Genomic DNA, 24,968 nt, shown 5'->3' on the forward strand with positions numbered 1-24,968 from the left:
TCTTTAAATCTTAGTCAGAGGAAGAATTCTTATCATGTAGCTATAACCATTATGCAAATAATTATGGTAACTAGCTGCTCCGGATCCATCAGAGCATCCCAATAACTGACTCTTATCTATGTGATTTGTAATGTTTTTCCTTACCTGAACATATCAGTTTGTAACTGTGTTTTCAGTAATCCTAATCATAATCATAACCAAGAGCTGTCCATGGCCATATACAGTTCTACATCCTTGCAGAGTACCTCCCTAATTAACTCAGCTGTACATTCACTTCTCTAGCTAATTGGAAAGGATGGTACCAAAAAGCTATATAACCGAAGTTTCACACATACAAAACACATAACTAACTGACAAGCAAATAATCATACAACAGCACACAAACACACCACACAAATGAAGATGCATGAAAGCACTGACAACGCACATTCAAAACAAAAGTTACGGAAGAATAACACAGCAGTGACAAAAAATATAACGTTTTATAGCATGACAAAAAGCATTACAATTTGACGTGTTGAATGGAATTTTGTTCCAGATAAACTGATGGTGTAGTTATTGCAAGAATAGCTACCAGAGAGAAATTAATCAGAGAATAATAATAATAAAAAAGGAATGTTGTTGCCTGGTGCAAGAGGACACTAAAGGAGCAAAATCATTACATTATGAATAAAGCTTTCAGATGGTCTTATTCCTCAAAAGTAATCAGCACATCTCAAAGTTCTAAAGGAGTTTGGCACAAAATTCTGCTGAGTAGAACATTGCTATATTGTCTTGTCTTTGTTTTGTGTGAATGTGTGCCTGCAGTGCTGTATAGATGCATTTGATGGTGTATCAATGCTAATCACATACATGCACTGAATTAGATATTATAGCTGTAGCTACATACAGTATACCAACTATAGATACACAGCGTATTTCCATTCATTAGTGTAAGCATATGTTTGTGTGGCAAAAAAATATTAAAATACAAGATTACTGCACAATACAAACTGGCAAAATTGATTTAACTAAAGTGGACAGCAATGATGTAACTATATCAGTATAGAATACATGATGGACATGTTGGCAGGCATGACTTCTAGTACATATGCTACATGTGATATACACATCAGGTGCATACCAATAATACCAACTTTTGACATGTAGTATGTTTCCTTTACTTCTACATAGGTAAGATGTATAAACATGATGTACCTAACACATGCCGATATCAATATAGTTTTCAGGTCAAATGTACAACATACTGTCATGCCTATAGTATACACAAATGCCTTATTTTACCTCCTATTTACACAGTGATTAAAAATATATTAAAATGTCAAGGCATAACCAAGACACTAATAAACATTAGTTATTGACTTTCAATAATGGTGTTTTATCATCGTTAAATGAATAACCAGTTTCTGATTCACTTAAGGTTGGTGGTGGTGGTTCTTGCTCTGGTGCAGGACAACATCTCCACTCACAGAATAGTGAGTGTCCATAGTTGTACCAGTAGCCAATACTGAACACTGACTGGTCTGTACCTCCTTCAGGTACTGATATAATATTGTATAGGATCAGTCCAAACATGATCACCACAAATCCTCCAATGTAGAAGGCTGAAAACTGTACAAAAATAACCCAACAAAATCAGTTCTGATAGCAAATAAAGAACATATAGGTACACATGTACACATTTTGAAGAAAGCTACACACATATACTACATTTACACTCTAATAATTGATTTGACCACCTCAGATATAAACTGCATACATTTCACTACTTTTCATTACCACACTATTATCTACAGTGTTCAAGAAGTTGGTTACCAAAGCTTAAGCCTACGTTACAGTGAGTAGTTTTGGAATTAAAGCACAATAGGAAACTCAAAGAAGGGTTTATATAATAGCTAGACATCAAAACACAAGGTACTACAGAATTTAGGGCCCTGTGTTGTGGTGCACGAGCGAAGCGAGGGTGCTACTACAGGGCCTGAGGGTTTCTAAATTTCATGAAACCCTGTGTTTCGATGTCTAACTACATGTAATTTAAACCACAGCTCATCATTGTATCTTCACTGCTGCTTGTTATCTTCACAGCTGCTTGTGACATGAGAAATGTAGCATTCATTGTAGAAACAAGCACTTGTAACTTGTAATGGCACTTACTATTCAGTTAAATGCCCATGCCCATGTATGGGTGTTATCCGAAATTATGTCACAGACATAAAATGGCCGCTGTAGTGTGGGGATGTTCATAAAATTTGTATGGGCGACTATTAGAAGAAAATTTTTGAACGGCAATATCTCAGCCAAGAAGGAAGATATCAACTGTAACTAGCAGGTATGGCTATATAAGACATTACAATAATTACGTAAAAGCGATTTTTGGTTGGTTTTCAAAACAACGCTAGATTCCTACTCTTTCATCTAATTTATAACCATACCTGCCGGTTAGAGCTCGATATCTTCCGTCTTGGCTGAGATATTGTAGTTCAAACAATTTCTCCCCATAGTTGCCCTAACAAATTTTAGCTACAGCGGCCATTTTATGTCTGTGACGTAATTTCAGATAAAGTTCATTGTCATTGCTACAGGCATGCAATTTCCCAGCGTGTTTTGTATCGCCCCAGAGACAGGGATCTATTGAGATATAAACAAGGGATCTACAGGATGTAAGTAGCCAATGAAATTCACCTTGTTGTGGTCCAAACTGAAAATAAACCACAGATGCTCAAGATTCAGGTCATAAACATGGTGCAGAGTTAAAAGTTGATCCACCAAGGGATAGCTTTAGCCCTGTATACACTCGTGCTTAAGGTTGAAATAAAGAAATCTAGACAATGCATGCTGTTTACACAATAAAAATTATGGATGCTTTGATTGCTTCAGTTATCAGTGAAGACACTCAAACTTTCAATCATTGATAAATCATCAGATTTGCCTTCTTATGGAGTTTAAAACTATTTTTTGCTTCCATAAACTAAAGGGCACATGTGTTACAGGGGCTTGTTTATGATGTGGTAGAGATTAAGTTTAATATGACTTCGCTGAGCAGAAATCCATAATTTTGCATATTCTTCTAATTCCATTTTATTTTTCTGTGTTATGAAAATTTTACATAATATTTCCTTTGATGTCTGAGGTTACTAAATCCAATAGAAATCTGTGGTGGGGTTACTAAATAACTAGTAACCTGTGGTCTCACTGGTGGTTGTTTACTACATTCATCAAACGATAATCAGCAAGGTCAAAAACAAAATGCCCTTACTGTTAGCTTACTTTCTGGACAAGGCAGGCATAATTAGCATTCAGCACAAAGCACCAATGTCTGGCACGGTGCGGAGCTGACAAAATAAATTTGAAGGATAAATCTCGATGGTAGCACGCACAGTTTGCTTCTTAATAGCTTACTTTCTGGACCATACAAGTGTCACTCTAGCCAGGCATAGCAACTACCGTATAGCGGGTTATTTTCGAAACAGAAATTTTCGCAGAATTTCAAAAGATTTTAATTTTGAAGAGTGCACATTTCGAAGTCCGGATGCATTTCAAATAAACGGAAATTCGTGTCACAAATTATGAAGATGCATGAATGTTTGCCAAAAACTGACTTACTGATGGAATAATCCAAAAAGAGTCTTGGGTGGAGTGAATTCACTGGCACGATCATGCTCGATCATAGCTATAGTCCTACCATAGATTCTAGAGCAGACGGCATCAATTCCCATTCTGGATCACCTGTTTTCTGGTTATTGGTACAGTAATGATACAGTTTACCCATTTTCATCAGCAATACTGAGCTAAAACTTGAGGAATACACGAACGAATTGCCGAAAGTCGGACAGTTGCTTTCACTTGTGGGAATTTATTTTTGAAAAACAACCGGACTTGGGAATTTATTTTCGAAGAGGAGGGGAAATATCCGAAAATAAAAACCTTTCGAAAATTACCAGCTATACGGTACTTGATACTGGCACTATTGTCACATAATGTTTGAATGTCACACCAGTACAGTGGCACTGACATAATCAACTCAACTTAATATCGGTTTCTACGCCCCTCATACGATGTGGGTTGGCTACCCACAATTAATCACCTTGGCCTGCGGCCTTGGTAATTAAGTTTGCAGGTAGCCTCGCCCACATCGTCCTCAGGTCTCTAAATAGCATAGAAACCTTCTCGACCCATTCTAACTAATACATACATTCTTCTGTGTCATCTACATATGAGTGGACAGCCAAAGTTTCAGTCTTTTATGAGAATAGTTTTGGAATTACAGTGCTGGACAGTTGGAACAGCAAGATATTTGATTTGTACAGTAACTACACGACCAGTAAATTACAGGCACTTAATTAATCAATCACAATTGACGTAAGTTACAAAGATGGGATTTGGTTTAATCTATTCATAACAAACTGGGTAAATCCATCAAAGTATCATGTTTTCCCTGTATTTCTCTGTACTAAGAAAAAGGCCTTTCTAACAAAGAAATAACAATAGTGAACTTAATTTCTATTGCACTGTAATTAAACTATTTAGCATCCATAACTCACATGCTCTATAGTTGTAACAAAGCTTTTTCTTATTTTCCATGAAAAACAAGCAAATCTGATGGTGTATAGATTTTATTGATTGGAGCCTTGTTTCATTACATACTGAAGCAATTAAAAAGTTGTTGTGTTGCACACATACACAGTATGTCTTTATAACAAAACAGAAATACAAAATTCCTACAAAATTTACAGGATTTCTCAAACACAGGACAAGCACTACACCCTGATGGATTTCCCAGACTATAAGGTGAACACATTCAGCCTAGTACTGTTATCATACAGCTTGTTCTATTGTGAATTATGATTGGTTTGACCTATAAATTGATTGGTTTAAACTTGGAAGTCCACTCCTTTGCTGTACTATACAAGCAACAAACAGAAATTCAAGAAATGTATGAACAGCTAGCTGGTCACACTTGCAAATTTTATATCTATGCCCTGCCTTCTAGAGAGTCGTAAATCACTATACATATACAGCAGCCTGTATACATATATGCATCTTTATTTTTTATATCGGGTAGGTGGAGTGTGCATTTTGCAAGAATTAAATAATGGAAGGGGCTATTCATCTGGTTCTGTATGTAATAAAAATACTTAGACAAAAAGGTTAGTAAAAAAAAAAATCACGGGCTCAAACCTGGATTGCCGGTATGAAAGGCCAGTGGGTACATCTGTGCTACTGCTGCTATAGCTACCCAGCTCTCTTACTTTTTTCTATTGATTCGATAAGTAATCTGTATATACGTAGTAAGAGGACCGGGTGAAGAAGAAATCAAGGCTGAACCCAACCCTAACCTTAACATTAAGTTTGCCGGTTAAGCATAATGATGTCCTTCATTGTTTGATATGAATGTAACTTTTTGGTGAGTTTGGGGTGAGCTAGGGTTGGAGAGAGTGACCCTAGCTCGCCTTGAACTCACCAAAAACTTACTTTCATACAAACTAGTGTGCTTGATACTAGAGTTATGATCGGTGAGTGCCAGACGAATAGCCTGTATAAGTCGGCAACCGGAATCAGACAAATGTTAAACAGTAGTACATACATGAATATAAACACTGCCACTACATGCTACCAAGAAACATGCTGACCTTGTCTCCAAATAAGAAAACTGCAAATATCAAACTGTACACATTTGCAGTGAGAGTTGAGAGATTAATGACCATCGATGATGAGAATATCAGAACAAGTGGTTTCAAGCAGTAGTAGCCAGTATTACAGAGATTGACACCCAAAAAGTAGATAACTGTAGTTTAGAAATAAAACTGATATTAATTTATACAATCATATGTAATCACCTCAAGAAAAATATTAACATGTGACTGGCTGAGCAAAAACTGAAATGAAACAAACTTAACATACGTTGAAATATTTAGTGTCATATTAAGAAAAGATTATGACCGTAAAAAGCCATATATCAATTTTGTGTAGAAAGGTACAGTATGTGAGTTTTGTGGCTCTGTTTGTCATGTGGGAAGAATACATAATAACTTTCCTAAGTGCCTTCATCTAGGTGGGTTTCTGTGCCTTCGACTGAAACCCCCTTGTAAATATTAGCTCAGTAGCAGTGTAACTTGCTTAATCGCTGTACTACCAATTTATCATAGCAAGCCTCTATGCACCACTGTACTTCACTAGCTTGCATGCAATTGCATTAAGCTAACATTTGCTATGGCTACTAAACTCTCAGCAACACTTTACTTACACCTCCCACTGCATTAAAAACTATCAAGATACTCTTAATAGTCTAAGAGCAGTCAAGTAACTACTCTAATAGAGCAATAAAGCTATACGTACTGGGTAACATAGTAGATCACATTTGTAAAGGAAATCAAGAAACAATTTGGGAAATTTGCATGCATAAAATGACAGGTTTGTGCTTAGCCAGCTGTTTATTTATGACCTGCTGAGTGAAAACCTGCACAATTATGTTTCTGAAATTTATTGCATTGAAAATTAATATTAACTATACTACAAAATAACTTTAATGCACATTTTAATTGCTCTAGTAAACAGTAAAACAAGACTCGAATTGATTAAATTCAGATTTGCCTGAATAAGAATATCTTTGTTGCATTTCTGTACCATGAAGTAAACACGAGTTAAGTGCATTTTTTTATGTTGCAGCACTATAACTCCATCATCCCATTTATAAGCTTCTTGCTCACTAGCATGGGACAAGTCCCTGTTTTCATAGTTTGTAGCAATTGTGACTTATGATTGATTAAGTGAGTGCTAGTAATTTACTTTCTATATAGTCAAGGCACAAATTGATTACTTTGCTTTTCCTGCTGTCTATCGCTATAACTCCATATAAGGCTAAAGCTTTTAACATCCCATTAGTTTTTCTTCTAGAGAACAAAGAAATTACAGTAAGTCAAAACAGTTTGAGAAAAAGGCAGTTTTTGCTTAGCGCATCACATTTATTTATACAAATGTCAAAGTGTCATACTTGTTCGTAGGTCCCATGTTATTTCGACTAAAGTTCTTCGATCCAAAATACACCTGTGAAAAACAGCCTTTATTAAAAATTTACACAAATTCTATTGTATGAAAATTTCAATGTAATCACCTCACAACACAACATTTGAAGGCAGCAGTTATGCATAGCCAGTCAGCCATTAGAATTATTTTAACACTGAGAAGTTATTAACTGCTGTAGAAGCATTCACTTGACACTGACGACACACATAATAACACACAACCAATCTTCATGGTAGGAATGTATTACTGTATTTGCAGCCACATAAGATATGTGATCTGAAAATTACTTAAAATGATAAAATATGTACAGTGGAACCTCTCTATTACGGACATTTTGGGACTCAGAATTTTTGGCTACTTTTTGCTGTAATATAGAGGTTTTCCTTTCAGAAGTAAAAAATGTATTGACCAGACCTGTTGGGACCAAACGTTTTGTACTTATTATGGAGGTTTTTCTATTGTGTCCTTAATTCAGAGGGTTTGTTAACAGAGGTCCCACTGTAATTCCACAGTAATGAACACTTCAAATACCTTTCCTCTTTCCCACTGTCTGTGTTAGTAACAAAATAACATTATACTGTTAATTCAGTTTCGCTTTTCTTGTTGTGACAATTTAATATTTTAATACACTTGCTGATTGGTATGTTTAGTACGATCGAACATATTAAGTAGTGCACTTTAAAGTGTAGACACAAGCCTATTATGCTTTATTAAAAATTTACCTACGTATTATGCTGCTTTGTGCTCATAAATTTTTGATTGGGTCTCCATAGTTTGCTAAATGTTTTTGCATTATCAAAACTTATGATAACTTTTAGCTAGTGATCAATCTTTTAAAAATATAATATTGTCGCTCATGGGAATTTGTATTCATTAGGCAATGATGTCTAGTAAAATAGTTGCCTGAATACTGTATTGGAGTATTTAACTTTTCTCATGACATGCACTTTCATAATAACCAGGACACACGATAGTGTGTCATGCAGCCAAGTACAGCTAGTAACAGACAAGTGTGTATTTTACAGGTACCAAGAAAATGCTGTTTTCACGCATTCATAGCTCAATAGTTCCTAAATGGAAATTAACCAGTTTTGCTGTGGAAAATCTCTCGGGTAGGGCATCTCCTATTCCAAATTTGAGTTGAACCCCCTACTGAGATATGTGTCTTCAAAAGTTCATCTTATTTTTTCGTATTTTTCTTCTTAATCCTCTTACATAATGTTTCTTTTCACACACTTTAGAAAAATTACAATAACTCGTGTGTGCTTTAGTCAAGACTTCAAATTTGGATGGCAGTAAGGGCATAATGCTGCACATTTACAGTCCAATTTTTTACAGAACAACAGAATTATGTGTGATTTTGAAAATTGCAAAAGCGGTTTGTAGCCACGCTTACAGGTAATCTGCTTGATTGAATAACTTAAAATTGGTCCGCATATAAAGTTAATATTGTAGTGCAAACCTTTTGTGGTTTGAAAGTACTGAGAGTATTAGCTAAGTTACAGTTAACCCAACCACGAGTAGGATATCATTGTTATCAACCCAAGGCCGAGACACAACTTTACTTTACTAGCCTCTTTTTATGAAGTAAAATGCTTCAAAGTGTGGGACAGAAAGCAATGCCTTGGCCTTGGGTTGATAACAGATATCCTAGAGTGCAGGAGTAGAGTTTAATTGGCTTCTAACTCACAATTTGAAGCACTTGACTTCATAAACAATGTGACAATTACTAAATTGAGGTGTTGATAACATGTTATGACATGTCTTCTATCCCACACTTTGAAGCATTTTACTTCATGAAGAACTACAATGAGGCTAGTACAGTTAAAGTTGTGTATGGTTTCAGTTTTGCTGTACTTGCAGCTATAAATTATGATATGGCTTTATGTTTCCTTTGATCCAACTGAATGTGTACATCAGCTTCTCTTTCATATTTAAGGACTGTGACCTACTGGGGTTTATCGTCCATTCCAGGGGTTTAACTACCATATCCTCCTACTTTTATACTTTGATGTAGGGCTTCAGTGGGATAGAAGTAGATATACAACAAAACCAAACATGTGAAAAAAAGGGACTGAGATACTCTAATAAAACAGTCATTGAGAAGTAATGTGCAAAAAATGTCAGAAAAAATTCTAACCAAGGACCTCCACACCCATACCCAAGCCCTTTAGTCCTCTGCCACTGCTGTCAGTTGCTCACCTCACTTAATTTCTACCTTATAAATCAAAGTTCTGGTCTAGTACACTAGAATGATAACTTGTAGTGGAAATTCTAAAACATTCTGTATATGCATTGTATTGAAGTGTTCAGAAAAAGGCGTGCAGTATTAGAGTATTACAAAAATTATGAATATCAAGTGTATTGTGTGGCCGGTGCGGGTGGGCAACATAATTTTTACAGAACCAGAAAGCACCGTTTTCTTGTACCCGTAGCTCCATAGTACTTGAACGGTAATTAACCATTTCTGCTTTGGAAGCTTCCTCATCTCCCATTCCTAATTTGAGTCGAATCTGCCTAGCCATCATTGGGAAATATGTGCCTTCAAAATTCATCTTGTTTCAGTTCTTCGTAAATACACATAGCCACGCAGTCTTTGACGGTTCTTGCAGTAAAGGGGGGAAAAGTTAAAAAGAAATCATTTTAAGCACAGTAGGGATATAACACGTCTTATTATTAAACTGTATTTTAGTATTGTTCACTACCCCTATGCACTTGTTTCAGTACTTTTTATCAATGTACTGTCGTCCCTACTCTAGTTGAAAATTCCAAATTTTTTCGTGTACTTGTTTGTTAACTTTTTTTGTAAATAATTTTATTATAGCTGGTGACCCCACGCATACCGCATCTGAAAAGGCACCACATGCCCCAGCTATATCAATTATTGCGTGAAAAGTGAAGTTACCATTACACTTCGTTGTCAGCTATGTTCAACCCGTTACACAGCATTTTAATCAAGAACTTGTTGAAAGCATTTCGGGTCGATCTGAAAGCTTGTTTGGGTTTAGTTTTACCTCACCAATACTGCCTCATCGTTGTAAGGAAAAATTGAGGCTGATGTTAGGGTGATATTATTTTGTGGGCCACGCCTACTCCTTTGTGGTCCCTACTATACAGTTACTATCGTACTGTATGATAAGCCCTACTCTACCTTTTACACATTCGTTAGCTATAACTTTGTTAACAATGAAGTTACCAAATAAGCTATGCTTTCTTTGTACTTGTCATAGGTTAGCTATACAGTACACATTGATCATTGTAGTGGGAATATGGTGGAACACAAGAAGTAATTGTTGCACATAAGGACGATGCTGCTGGAGTGACTGACAACTGACAAGGAATTGTGACAAAACATAATATGCAGGGTTTCTATGAGATTATGCACTTAATACATTATTATTCATGCATTGAATTAGAAGTTTTGTATATGCATTTTACACTTAATAGTGTTAACAGCTTTAGATAGTTATTTGCAATCATGTATGTATATGGTTTTGCTGACTTGTGTAGACAATAGTAAGCACATGCAAGGATACATAAAGAAGTGTTAATACTGTAATAGCGAAGAATGTTTTAGTCGCAAAGAAATGCGTTTAGAAATGCAAGCAGTTAAACCTAGCTGCTAAACAACAAACACACTAATACTATTATACTAAACAAGATGTCTTACGCCTGTATCTTGTCGACGACGTACGATAGATCCTGTATAAACCAAACGTCAAATCACAAACGTATTCTAAAAGTTTGGTGTGATAACACGTGTATTCACAATGATTATGGAAGCCCTATTGATATGGAAGCCCTACTGCTGAGCAATGGCCACGATAAAGAAGGATCAAAGGAAAATCAGTAAGCAATAGTACATACATTATATTTAAAATACTAAAAGTTTCATCTCCATGAAATTCGAAGCATTTCCGCCAAAGAAGTAAGACTGTAGCTGTAGCCAATTTTCCGCTACGCTTGACTGAACGCATCAGGCAGGCAGGCAGGCAGGCAGGCAGGCAGGCAGGCAGGCAGGCAGGCAGGCAGGCAGGCAGGCAGGCAGGCAGGCAGGCAGGCAGGCAGTGAGGCAGTAGAAAATTTGCGAATATATATATATTTTTTAAAATTTCGTAGCACCTAATCGAAAATGCTTCTGGTCATTCTGAAGGCATGTTTGGGCTTGGTTATACCTGACCAATACCGTCAAGTGGCCGTGAAGGGTTTGCAAAGATGATTTTGGCTTGATTTATCTTCGTAGACCACGCCCACATCTTTGTCGTCCCTACCATGTAGTACTATCGTACTGTATGATAATTGGCTTGTGCCTTATATTCACACAATTTGCATGTATAAAAGGTGTCTCATCCAGTCGTGACAATAATAATGTTTGTATGATAGTGTTTGTGTGTGAAGAAGGGGAGGAAAATTATTTGAAATGATGAAAGTTCTATATCTATCACAATATTACTTACAGTTGAATACTGGAAGCCAGTGCTCCACTAAATCCTAACATTGCCATAAAGTCTATTATACTGATTTCTTCTTTGATTAAAAACTCTTCACCGACAATACTGATACACTGTGCTAGTGCAGCGATGACACATAGTATATCTCCCCATAGATCATTGCTTCCTAAAAAAGAATATATAGACATCCAGTGGCTCTGTATGTGTGCATATGGGTATGTACCACTACAAATGCAACAATACTCGCAAGCAAAATGGGAGCCACGCTAGGCACGAGGCTATTATGCTCCAAATATTGAGCATTATGCTTTTGAGCAGTGCTCAAAAAATCACCTATTATGCTTTTGAGAATTGCCCATTATTCCCAAAATTATGCCACCATAATTGGCTAATAATGCCAGTTCATTGCTGTATCAGGCCATTTTCATTGATGTTTAAGCTTCAAATAGTCTTTAATTCTTTAGCTGGTTGCTGTATTAGAGTATTTCATTTCAATGTGACTGCTTTATTAGAGTAAATAATCTTCAGTGACTGTTCTGTTAGAGTTTCTGACTGCTCTATTAGAGTATCTCGATCTTTTTTAACAGAATTGTGCAATCTGCAGATATTCCTACTGTTAAAGCTTTATAATCACCTCAAAATGCTAGCATAATTCCTGATTCTCACACATACCTATTATGCCCGAAATTATGCCGGCATAATCGCCGCATCCCTAAGCCACGCCCTTTAATTAGCGAGTCTGTTAATCGCTTGCACTCTCACGAGACGGCATTGCATATGAGTGGTACCGTATGTGTGTATATGCATGTACATGTATGACTGTATGTACTGTACAGGTAGCACCACTCACAAAAGATACAGTACTTATTATTGTACGTCAATAAATTATATGTACATCTGTATACATAAATTACACATGCAGGCATGCATCAATCAAGCAATCAATCTTCATTTAGCAGCAAGAGTTCAAAATACTAAGTAGTAAGGGAAAGTGTCTAACTAGGACACAATCAGCAAATCACTGTGTAAACTAGAGCATCCATACTTCAGTAGAGCAACAACTTTACTTTATACCTATGAACAGTTAACCAGTGATAAAACTGGGTGACTACTGCTGACCTGGATGACCCGCTGACCTGGATGACCCGCTGACCTGGATTGCAATCCATGTCAGACTCGGATTTGACTTGAATGTGTGATCTACATGCACCCAGAGCTATGTTTTGGGCTCTTGAATAGCATGTTAAGTACACGGGTAACAATATGGAAACTACACAAGTAAGTATTATAATTAAACTATCAGTTTGTGGGTTGGGTTCCATGTAGATTTAGATAATTTTTTTTTATTCTGAGGTTACCAGCACCCCTTGGCATCACCCCAACGCTACCATGTCTTGCTCTCTTCCCTGTATGTGGGTGTGGCACTTCCCCACACCACACTGACAAATTAGTGTGATGCTGACACATTACCAGTATTAAAATAGGTGTGGCTTAAGTAATGGAGGCTTGCCTACTACTGTAGCATACAAAAATAATCGATTAGTGGGTGTGGCCCCACATAAGCCTGCAGACAGCAATGGACATGGATTTGTGCATAACTGAAATACCACTGATAAATTAGCATGGCTGGTTGTATGCCTAAGCCAGTAATACTGATAAGTGGGCATGGCTCATGAAAGAAGCCAGGCTGCAGCAGAACTAGGTCATGAGTCATGATGCATCAATACACTTCAAACCTGGGTGACCCAGACAAAACAGTGATCTGACTGATCTGACCTGGTTTCAACGTCTCAACACTTACCAACACTTCTCTATCGCCAGAAAAAGTGTTAATTTCATCAAAGGTCAATGTCTACTCAACAATATGCAGTGATTTTGTACAGGCTGCATTAGCAGTTAGACACTCTCCCTCACCATTTCATAAACTATTAATGGTAGTGTATTTGATGGTAAAGGAAGCCTCCAGTACAGGAAGATGAATACAGGAAAGTTGAGCTACATTCCTGTCAAAACCTCACAAAAACAGCTCAGTGATTTGTACATTTACACGATTCAACAACTTTGTGACTTTCCCAACTTTGTTGAAAATTCTATATACTATATGACAGGAAAATTTGACGGAAGGAAAAAAACTGATGAATCCACATTTCATAATCAGCTTTGACGATTAAATGTTGATGACAATCAAGAGTTCATAGAGATCTAAACATGTACCGTTAATATGGACATAGAGTTAAAAGTTGACAAATTTTATACTGATTTGTCAAATTCACCAACAAAATTTTCTTTTGTCAAAATCTCCTTTCGTTCAGTAAAAGCTGTTATACTTGAGCTAGTGCTAAAGAAAAATATCATACTCAAAAAGTTGTCTTGAAACAGAATACAGCATTCGGCTTGGTATATTTGTCCACGGTTCACTCCTTTTCACACCATACATACTTATCGAATATGACTCATAGCAATGTACATGTAAATGCACCTCCTTATCATAATTATTTTACCTGAACTACTTTTATCTTTGTCCTTTGATGATTTAAAATCTTCATAAATTACTACTGCCATACCAAGTGTGCAGATAACCATTGCTAAATAATGGACTAGTCTATATCTGGTTTTGGTTAAGAAAACAGAAAGAAGAACTATCCATATCACACTTGCACCGTGAATGATAACCTGTTATGAACATGATGGTGAGACATACATTAATACGATACCGCTTAAATGTAACGTCGTCTCACGAGAGTGCAAGCAATTAAAAAACAAGCCAATTAAAGGGCGTGGTACCCATTTCGCTCGCAAGTATTCATCCTGGGATGAATACTCAGAAGTAAAACTTTTAATTAGCTCATTTGTAATAGCACAAAGTGACGTTACATTTGAGCGGAACCGTATGAGACCAGATCTCCACATTTTGTACAAAAGAAGTAAAATACACATTAATATTTATATTATTAATAGACTATTGATATTGTACAACTAATTTTTATCGTTCACACTGCTCACAACACCCACACACCAACCCCGTACCTCCTGCTGCTGGATGGAAAAAGCTGAAGTGCATGTCCAAATTTCAGGTCACTTGTGCATTTGTGGTACGTGGCAATGGGTGTGTATAACTTTAAACTTATATGCTTCATACTAGGGCTGAGCGATACTGCCATTTTAGTATCACGATCGATACTAAAGCCACTATTCACGATACTGAATAGTTCACGATACTTACAAATAAGTCAATCATAGCTGGTGCCACATAGCTTACTGCTTAGCATTCCTGCAGGAAGTCCTTATAGGTGATAGCAAACTAGCCACTATCATCCTTGTTTACAGTAACAGTTATTGTAACACATGCTTTGAGGTTGTTATGGTGTTCACACCTCTCTACAGGGGAAACCAGATGGGTGGTCTTTATCATTTACAAGGATTCTTAGCCAACTACTGCATAACAAATGGATTTTTAATGACAGTAATGTACAGGTATGGTATCACGATAGTTAATAACAAAATATCGCGATATCGATACTTTCAAAATATCGCGATATATCGCTAAAACGGTCATACCACAATTTCTATGAGTCTGTAATGCACCTATATAATCAAGCTATGTACATATTAAGTAATCTCTTTATTTGCTTGATTAAATAAATAATGCATTGAGTTATGACACAAATATGTACACTTACATGAATGTTGGACCATCAACGACACTCACATACATATACTAACCACATGTTCATACAAACTGTGGCATGTATAAAACCCTCTACAGGAAACCTACTACAAATTACAATGGTACTTGCAGTAACTACGGGAAATGATGAGGTTTGATTAGGTACAGTAGAAAGTTTAAAGTTCACAATATAATCAAATAAAAACCTTGTCATGGTTTGAATAATTAAACTTTAAAAATTAATTTCCAGCTAAACATTGCAATTTAACAGAGCAATGTGGTTATCTTTTACCCATGACCCAGAATACAGTAACTCATCACTCAGTTCCTTACCATGTTACTAGTAACTGTAGTATACTTCAGTCCCAATATCTGCAAATAAGCTCCTTGTACATCAGCAATTCCCAATATTACAAACTTCCACCAGTTAGCTTTGAGCTTTGTCACAAAGTTTTTTTGCAGAGCCATATATGGTCCACAAGTTGCACTGAGCACAAAGTAAACACCAGCAGTTTGTGTAGAGGAAATCTGTTCCCCTATGTGGTTATCTAGTAGAGTGGTTAGAACTCCAAATCCAGTAAAAAGTAGGGACAACAGCTGGCCAGTTACCAGTATATAGAAAAAATAGCTAGAGAAATGAAGCACACACTACAGCTCCAAAAAAGTTACATAACAATGCACTATATAACAAGGAAACTACAAGGAAATACAAGACATAAGACAGAAGTTGAAAATTTTGTATGTAATGTTTGTTGTATCCTGTTTTGTGATAAGAGCTGTAGGACTTATCCACAAGTTGACACAAGTGAATCAGTTCATCTGGGTAATACTACCCAAGAATAAATTATCTCTAAAACTCAACTAAATCACTCACAGAGCTGTATAAGCTCCGTCAAGTGTTCAATATCACAGTGGTAAGATTCAGAGGCTAGGGAACACTTCCCTACCTCCATCAGATATAGATATTGCTTTAACAAAACAGTCACCGCATTGCAGTATTGTAGGATGCATTCATGTAAAATACTATTTTAGTGAGTATAGCTACCTACTAGTGTTGACTATACAAGCTTTCACAATAAACAGTAACTGTTATTTGTATACACCATACCGTAGCAATACATCAAACAGGTCAATTAAATATTTTCAGGATGTCTAGAGAAAATGGTGATTGAAAGTTGAGCATCTTTATTATATCCCCCTAATTTTAAGTTTTTGAGGTCCACTGGTCACCCGGGTTTCGTTGTGATATTGTAGTCCAGAAAGATTGATTGTGGAAGGTTTTGCGGCATTGCCACATGGTAAAGCATTGACATGTGGTAACATCTGTGATTGTATCTGTTTGGCTAAAAAGCTTTGTAACTCACTAACGGTGATTTATGAAACTTTCTTGAAGATTTCAGCCTATAGACCTATACAGAATAGCCTGAAGCTATTTTGCTATGCAGGTGTTTAATTTCTGAATAGTTACTGAAGCCTTCCAATTTACATTTGAGTCACAGCTTCGTAAAAAAATAAAATATATCTCACTAGTAATCAAGTTTAGTATACCTAACACATGGCACCCATCACAATGATAGCAATACAGTACATGTGGCAACTTAGTAGCTCATCAATAGACAATATCAGCAGGTCTCTTTCATCTGTTCATGAATATTATCATTTCTATGGATCGACATTGTATTCTCACGCGATTCTTCATGTTGATACTGTCTTAGCATCGCATTATTTTGTTTGGTACATTCACTGCCCCAGGTGTAGACTCGCTTGCTTGCCGGCGAGTGACCTTCCCATACCCAACTTTTAGCTACTCCCTTCGACGATACCTAAATACTTTCACGCGTTACAAACATGCCAAGACTAACATACACACAGTGGTTCTTGATTTTCCATGCTCCTGTTGCCATTGACTTGATCCAGGCCGAGATCCAGGCTCAAGATGAAATAAGGCGTGGCCAACAATAGAGGTCACAACACGTGGTTGCACCAAACCGCAAACTAGTAAGTCTTCATCAGCCACCCTATCAGCGCACAACTTTGTTTTGTCCTCCATTTATCAAATAGCTAAGCCTTTTAGCTACTTTTAGTTCCAGTTTTGATGCTGACAGTTTACTTTTCAGTGTTAAAAACAGCATGCATCGTTATAGTAGACTTTGTAGACAAGGCAAACTTCATTTTACTAGCTAACATTGGGATGTCCATGAGATAATGCATCAGTAAAAGGCTTTGGCTACAGTGATACAGACTGTTAGTGAACAGCCTACTATCGCATCTACGTATAATGGGGGCAACCCTCAATGCACTGGGCGAAAAGTTCCATGTCCGCTTGTAGGTAATGAGTATAAAATGTGCATGAAATTTGTCATTTCAGCCACATTTCATACTTAGAACATTAGTAGATTTCAGTAAATTTCATACAGAGGATAGAGAAAGATTTACTGCACCTAGAATGGTGCTGGAAATGAGGCAGTGAAGAAAGGTACATTTTAACACTGTGAAATGCATACAGGATGTAAAAAATCCTGTAGCTGAATTCAACATTTTCTATATTGTGCATCTGCTTTATACTGCGCTAGTAATATAGCTAGCAATGTCTCGCTCCTGTGTTGTATTTACTACCCACAATACGTATTTCATTAATGAGTAAAAAAGCACATCATTTGTACAGCAACTATAATTTTCAGTTCACAAATTGAAGTTCTTGACACCTTCAGGATTCTTTTTTTCTGAGGGATGTTACATCACTAAAATTAATGTGGATTTGCTCTTTTACTTCTGTCCGCTGAGTGCAGCTTTCTTCTCATAATCTGTTTCATCACTAGTTACATATAGTTCTTATAGGTAGCATCTGTAAAAATGTTGTTACAATAAAAATATTGCTATGGCAATTTTTTTCTGTGACAAACCTTGAATTAATGTATACTATTCCTTGTACAGTGTCATTCATAGCTTTCAGAAGATCCAGCCATGATCACAGGTTTCTCCACTGCCTAACTTCAATAGACCACAAAATACTCATTTCCAAGAACTATAGCAGAACTTACTATGTGATTTCATCTACAGTACTACCACAAGACATCAGCAGTCCAAGTTTTGAAAGCATCAGCAACTACTTTGTAACTTCCTTTGACAACTTTACGTAGCTAGGTGATGTTGATGGCAGATCCCACTACCATGCAATGATAGATAACAGATTAATAATGAATTAGCCACATCTTCTTACCTCACAATTGCTACAAATGCAGCTCTATGTCTTTCTGCAAAGTTCCCTATGTCAGGGTAGCTTGCACTTGCAGTCATCTATAAAGTATACTTAACCAATTCACTGTGAGGTAGTTGAATCCCCCAGTTGTCTCTCGATCCAGGGGGTATTATCCTATACTACTCCTTTTGCCAGCAAGCAATATGCGATTTTGTAGCTGCCAAATGCGTGTAGCACTGTAGCTAGCTACTGTAGCAAAGGTATACAATTGTGGCGTCGCTAGAAACTGGTGGAAAAGGATGGAAGAGGCGATATCTACGAACGATCATAAATGCTGTGACAGTCTTTATAGCTATACCTGTAGGTAAGTCTGCCATGGAGCACAAGCACTGTTCTAGTTCTGGATGACAACAAGCTGCACCATTGCTAGAGCCTCGTTATTAACTGCGACTAGGACAATCGGAAGAAACATGCAGCGAAGGTGATTGTGTGCAATCTGTGCATGCATGCATGCTGTTGGTATAATATATACGAGCATGATAGAGCAGTGACCTCATCCATGCGCAGCCATATAGCTAGTGCGGTGGATGCACTGTGGCTAATTAGATTGTCCACACTGATTAGGCCACACCAAGTCAAACCTTAGTTTCTGGTCACCCGCCCGCATGGTAAACCTGAAACCCTAGTTTATGAGGACTATTATTAATATTACAGGTGCTTAAGTGCACGTGACCCAGCAAGACACTTATTTTTTACTGCAAAAGATCGATATACTCTAATAGAGCATTCAGGGATTCCAATAGAGCAGTCACACTACTCTTAATTCTAATATTAGGTATATATTAGGTATATATGCCACACTAATAAAATGTTTCTAACTATAGCTAGTTTTGTCCTTGATTATATAGCTGTTCAGATTATAACTGTTACTAATGCTTCTGTAACCAAAGTAATTTCAGTAGCATTAACTACTAGTCCATGCAGATGGGCCATAGCTTTAACTTTATAATTCAAATGTAGTCCTCTAATGATTAGTCTAATTCCTTATCACTGAACACTACAGGGGTATGGAAAGCCGGCAACATTCGGTGAGCTTAAACTTAAACTTTTCCATAACTAAAATTAGATTGGCAAGTAGAAACCCTTATAGTTTAAACATTCCCAGATGATCACTAAAAAACAGTAGTCTGGAGCACTCAATGACTCAAAACTTTGACAGTTACTTTTCTCAAGGTTACTGAATAGAAGACTGGAAACACATAGCTAGTGGGCTAAGACTTTACATTTGAATGAAGAATTTCTGATGTGAAAATAGAAGTTAAATTTCATTGTGTATCATGATCATTTGAACAACTTAGCTATAAGTCATAGCAAGCTTCTTTATTATGGACTCTTGGTCATAGTAATACTTTCCTGACATAGCTAATGAGACATTTATTTCACTTGGAAAGCATAAGTAGCTACATGAGCAAAACATTTCCTATAGTATATTCTAAATAAATAAATAAATATATACTTAAATGCTATACATCAGTGTATAGCTAGCCATGATCCATCAACAACTTTCCTAGTGCATTTTTTGCCGAAGCACAACTACTTATGTTGTTGGTTAAGTATAAAATCAACATGAATTTGCTAAATTGAGCAAATAATAATACCATACAGTATATTGTCACAGTAGAGTCTATAGTCCTGAAGTCCTGATCATCCGCCCGCCCGCATCCATTTGTAGGCTTGGGAGTGACCAGAAACTAAGGTATGACTTGGAGTGGCCTTAGTAAACATATTCATGTACTTGAATGCATTCCTGTCAACTTCTTAGTCAGCCTTAGCCTACACTAACAGAGCAAAGCCCAACACACACACACACACACACACACACACAAAAGACAATACCTTCAGCTACCACTTGCTTACCTGACTGCATCTGTGTGCTAGCTACTCATGTAGGCCGGTGCTAAGAGTCATTGTAAGCATAATTCTTCGAGGGCAGGACTAGTATTATACGTAACACACAGAAAGGTGTACCATACAGTATCTCATGTGAATGTGTGGGCATGGCAGCCCAATTAAGTATCACTTGTACCTTCACCCACTGCATATGTTATATCAGAGCTATGGATGGTCTGCCAGTTGTCACCAGATTGCCACTTAACACCTGGGTAACTGGAACGGGCATCAAACCTGGCTGAAACCTTTCAATTACCAAACTCAGACCACTTATCTTAACTGCCTCATTTACTCTCTCTCTCTCTCTCTCTCTCTCTCTCTCTCTCTCTCTCACACACACACACACACACACACACACACACACACACACACACACACACACAAACACACAAACACACACACACTAGCTACTACACAACATTAAATTTTTCCATGTATCAAAGCACTGATTGTGCCTACCAAAGGTAATGGATTTGATAGTGACAGACTGTTAGCAGCTACAGATTTTTTTTTTGTGATTTATAACGTCTGTGCTTGCATGCATGCATGAGTCAAAAGCAATAGCAAAGTATTAGTCCTTTCAAACTATTGGCACACAGACTAACAGCTGTTCCTTCAAGCCACTAAAATGAATATAACTATTAACACTAATGAAATAATGTGTTGTGGTGGATTCCCATGCAGTATGCAAATTCGTAGAATTTTTTTGCACTACACATCACTGCCTGCTTCGAAGAGCTTTTGCTCAATATGCTTCACACATCACTGTGGCAATTATTGTGAACACTTGGCACTTTTAAGTTAGTTTTAATATATAAAAAGCTAGCTACCACCATTAGCAGGACACATGTGCATACTGCATTCCATCTTAAGAGCCTCTGTGATTGAAACTTACTTTGCTACATGCTTACTGCATGTTCCTGACATGTAGATTTGTGTTGTAGTGCACACAATAGTTGCTAACAGGTGACTAGAAATTCATTTACAACAGAACAAAGTAATGTTATAGTTTAATATGTATTCAACCACTGAAAAGCATTTAAAAGTAGGGCTACCAAAAAAGTCACCATTTAAGAAATGTCCCTATTTAACAACTGGGTAAACAGGAGCAATGTGAGTAAACTTTCTTGCTCAAGGAAGCAACAACAGCAACTGAGTATCAACCCTGGCTGAAACCTTACAATTACCAAACTTTGACTGTGCCTACTAAAATTCATGCATTTGATAGTGACAGACTGTTAGCAGCTATAATAATAACAGAAGTTTTTTTGTGATTCAAAATGTCTATAGGCCATGCTTACATGAATGAATAGCAAAGTATATAAGTCCCTTCCAAGCATTGGCGACACAAAGACACTAACAGCTGTTACTTCAAGCCACTAAATGGATATAACCACTAATGAAATAACATGCTGCGGTGGATGCCCAGTATGGAAATTCATAGAGTAGATTACTAAGCTACATTTCACTGCCTGCTTTGAAGAGCAATGTGTTTCACATATTGCTGTGAAAAAATTGTGAACACTTGGCACTTTAAACACATAAAGCTGCAGCTACCACCATACAGGATCAGGTAACACAGTTAAGCAGGACACATGTACATAGATGGATTGCATTCCATCTTATGAGCCTCTGAGATTAATCTCTTACCTTGCTGACATGATAGAATTTTGTTCACACATTGCTGCTAAGAGGTGACCAGAAACTCATTTACAACAGAACAAAGAAATGCGGCAGGTAACTATAGTTTATGTATTTAACCAAAAGGTCTACCAAAACATTTGAATATAGTTATGTGTAATTCTTCAACTCTATGAATATGACCAATTAGCTGCCACCACCCTTCTCACTCATGCAGTTTCTTAGCAAATAGCTAATTTTAGGAGAACTTTACTTCTCATGCAAGTCTTTGCACATTACTAGCTACTAGTTACATGTGAATGATGATCACATCTAGTTGGTCTCATAATGTTATTAAGGCATACAGGTATCCAAATCTGTATAGTAAATCTGTGAACTAAAAAAAATTAATGTGATACTAGCTATAGACCACCATATGAGAGTGCTGTAATCCAAACATTTTGCTTTCCTACAACATCATAATTCTTGCATGGATAGAAGCCATTTAACTGTAAACCAACATTGCAATTAATAAACCATCCAAGTTCCATTAGTGTTTCTTTCCTGCAATAAAGTTCTACCAATAACCTCTTGTACCAAGAGTCCATACTATAAGACCTCTTTATTATGAACTGTTGATAGTACACATATACAATCACAAATCAGTAATTTATTGTTAATATACATTACATACACTTGTCAGAAAGTGCCCTGTGGCAGTGACACAAAGACTAACACCTGTTGGTTTGACAACCATCTACTATAGGATTGCGGGAGAAACTATACCACAGTTGGCTGTGGTGCCTTAACAGGGACTAGGGGAGGTCACAACATTACAGTATACTGTGTTAACCTCATCCATGACTGACCAAAGAGTTGAGATTAGCCATATTGTATATTGTCAATGTAGACTTGTGTGCATCATGTATCAGGTACTGTAGACAGTACGATGCAGCTAATGCACACAGAAACTAGCTATATGTAAAACGATGTGATATCATCATAGCTAAGTTGATAGCCTGCTTCAGTTATAAAATTAATGTAAAGCAACATTACAATAATATGTCACCCGAGCGATAACCGGGAATGCTATGATGACATCAACTTAGTCACTGCACTGTAGCTATATATGTTACATATAATCACCCACATGACTGTAAAGGCATATATTCCCATTCCTTATGTAAACACTAGGGGAAATTTTTATGGTGTACATGTATAATATTCATAGCCACTTACATTTCCTTTATTATATTCATGAAATGCACTATTGCTTTTTTTATCTCCTGGCAACCAAGTGCAGGTTATTTTATTGTAGTAATCAGTACCTTTCCACAAATCCAGGTATATCATTGTAGTATACATTAAAGTACATAGCATGAAGATGGTGAACCACTGAAACATTAAGTAAAGCCATCGCTAGACATTTACTAAAATAAACACTTTGTCACAACTCCATACTCCCCAGCTGTCTGTCACTATTCATGACAAATTCTAACATCTATATTGTACAAAGACACAAAGTGTAACACACAATTAAGGCCATAAATTCATGCAATATTTACCTTGGCATACAGTACACAACTATCTAGCTCCGTGTGTTGACTGTTTACATTGTCATGTTGAAAGCCCTAAAGGGTTGAGTATCATCACTGTATACCATAGCTTCTTTTTTCTGTAGCACGGTAAGTCACTGAGAAATATGGTGTAGTTGATTTAGATACAATTCTGACATCACGTAAAGTTAATTTTAAAAGTAAAATAGAGCTTCCTTAGTATAACAATTCATATACCACTAAAATGTTATTGCAGCAGCATAATATGGGTTACAGTTTTACATACTGTTGTAGAGACACTCTGTTATATGATGTTGAAAACCTATGTTGTGTTGAGAACCAAGTTTTGGCTCAGTATTACACTGAGCTAAACACAAGAAACCTGCAGTATCCATTTGATCAGTTTACAGCTGCATTATCACTAGTCATGAATGTGGTGAAAATCTTAATACTGATTTTATCTACATTTCTTGTAAATGTTAAAACAATTTACTGCAATGTGACACTAACAGGAAATTGTACAGAAAATGTTCAAAAACATTTCCTGCATGATAACTCAAATAAGAAATTCTAAAGGAAATCATAAAAAAATTTCCTACATGCTAACACAAGCAGGACATCTTACTTTTCGTGCAGTGATGTCTAGAAACACAACTACAGTGCTAGGCCAGAAGTGTAATAGCTCTGACAGGGAAAAGTTTAGTGATCTATGAGCATTGTAACAAATTGATACATATGTTCCCGTTAATTCTGATCTTTCGCACACGTACAATTCGCAGTATCCAGGCTATTACTGCTCAATAGCCGTAGTATCAGTGTTGCTCATTTAGCTGCAATAGCTACTTGCACTACTGATGCCACTTGTAGCTGTCTCATCTTCAGGTAAAGTTGATTGTCAAAGGTTCATTATGGGGACTGAAATGTGCTATACTTCTAGAAGTCATTTCTGAGTAGTAATTTACCCACTAAGTTTTAGGATCTGCATGATTACAAACCGATATATCGAGTAGCTATGCCATTGCCAGTCACAGCTAATTATATAACTATTGTATAGCTAAGCATCACTGCCATTTAATACTTTACCTGACAAAGTCCCTACGAAAGTCTCCTAGTTAAGCCATAAAGTCCCCTGTACTTATCTCAGACTGTTTGTACTTGTGAGATACGTACATGCACGGGTGGTGTAAATCATAAGTTACTATAGACTATTGTTTACTCACATATAGTGTACACTGATTCATAAGTGACCGACTATTTTATTAGAGCATTTGACTGTTGCATTAGAGTATCTTGATTTCATGAAGTGAGAGTTCGAAGTGCAGGAGAGCTTCAGCCCACTTTTTACCCCTACTATTGTGAAAATGTGTGCTACATGTTGTCCAAGTAAATTATAGTGGAAAAATCAAATATCACACAGGTGGTGACGATATATTTGTGAATTGATTTTGCCTGGCTTTGTGTACCATACACACTATATTAGATATCTTACATTTTATCATGGC

At 36.8% G+C, this 24,968-nt stretch overlaps 1 protein-coding gene and 1 long non-coding RNA gene across 3 annotated transcripts; both read right to left on the reverse strand.

Annotated features, from left to right (window-relative positions):
- Positions 1 to 1,290: 1,290 nt before the first annotated feature.
- Positions 1,291 to 17,122, reverse strand: LOC136259052 (solute carrier family 35 member F2-like). Of its 2 annotated transcripts, none has more exons than XM_066052461.1 (7): positions 17,008 to 17,122; positions 15,475 to 15,769; positions 13,976 to 14,147; positions 11,481 to 11,640; positions 6,992 to 7,044; positions 5,631 to 5,785; positions 1,291 to 1,611 (listed from the first exon to the last, which is right to left on the reverse strand). In XM_066052461.1, exons 1-7 carry the CDS (start codon positions 17,043 to 17,045, stop codon positions 1,351 to 1,353), a joined length of 1,134 nt encoding a protein of 377 aa, XP_065908533.1. In that variant the 5' UTR covers positions 17,046 to 17,122; the 3' UTR covers positions 1,291 to 1,350. The 2 variants fall into 2 exon arrangements, with proteins under 2 accessions (XP_065908533.1, XP_065908534.1); XM_066052462.1 differs by having other exon boundaries at positions 17,004 to 17,097.
- Positions 17,123 to 17,720: 598 nt separating this feature from the next.
- LOC136259054 (uncharacterized) lies at positions 17,721 to 18,958 on the reverse strand. Its single transcript, XR_010703166.1, has 5 exons — positions 18,699 to 18,958; positions 18,362 to 18,655; positions 18,183 to 18,307; positions 18,045 to 18,132; positions 17,721 to 17,986 (listed from the first exon to the last, which is right to left on the reverse strand). It is a non-coding gene; the product is annotated as an uncharacterized lncRNA (long non-coding RNA).
- Positions 18,959 to 24,968: the final 6,010 nt, after the last annotated feature.

This window comes from Dysidea avara, chromosome 6 (assembly GCF_963678975.1).
Source record: "Dysidea avara chromosome 6, odDysAvar1.4, whole genome shotgun sequence".
NCBI lineage: Eukaryota > Metazoa > Porifera > Demospongiae > Dictyoceratida > Dysideidae > Dysidea > Dysidea avara.

Coding starts and splice junctions, on each gene's coding strand:
- LOC136259052 (XM_066052461.1), bottom strand. CDS start 17,045: ATGGCAACAGGAGCATGGAAAATCAAGAACCACTGTGT. Junction 15,770..17,007: donor AAAATCAAGAACCACTGTGT/GTATGTTAGTCT, acceptor TCATTTCTCTAG/CTATTTTTTCTATATACTGG. Junction 11,641..13,975: donor CAAAGATAAAAGTAGTTCAG/GTAAAATAATTA, acceptor ATTCTTTTTTAG/GAAGCAATGATCTATGGGGA.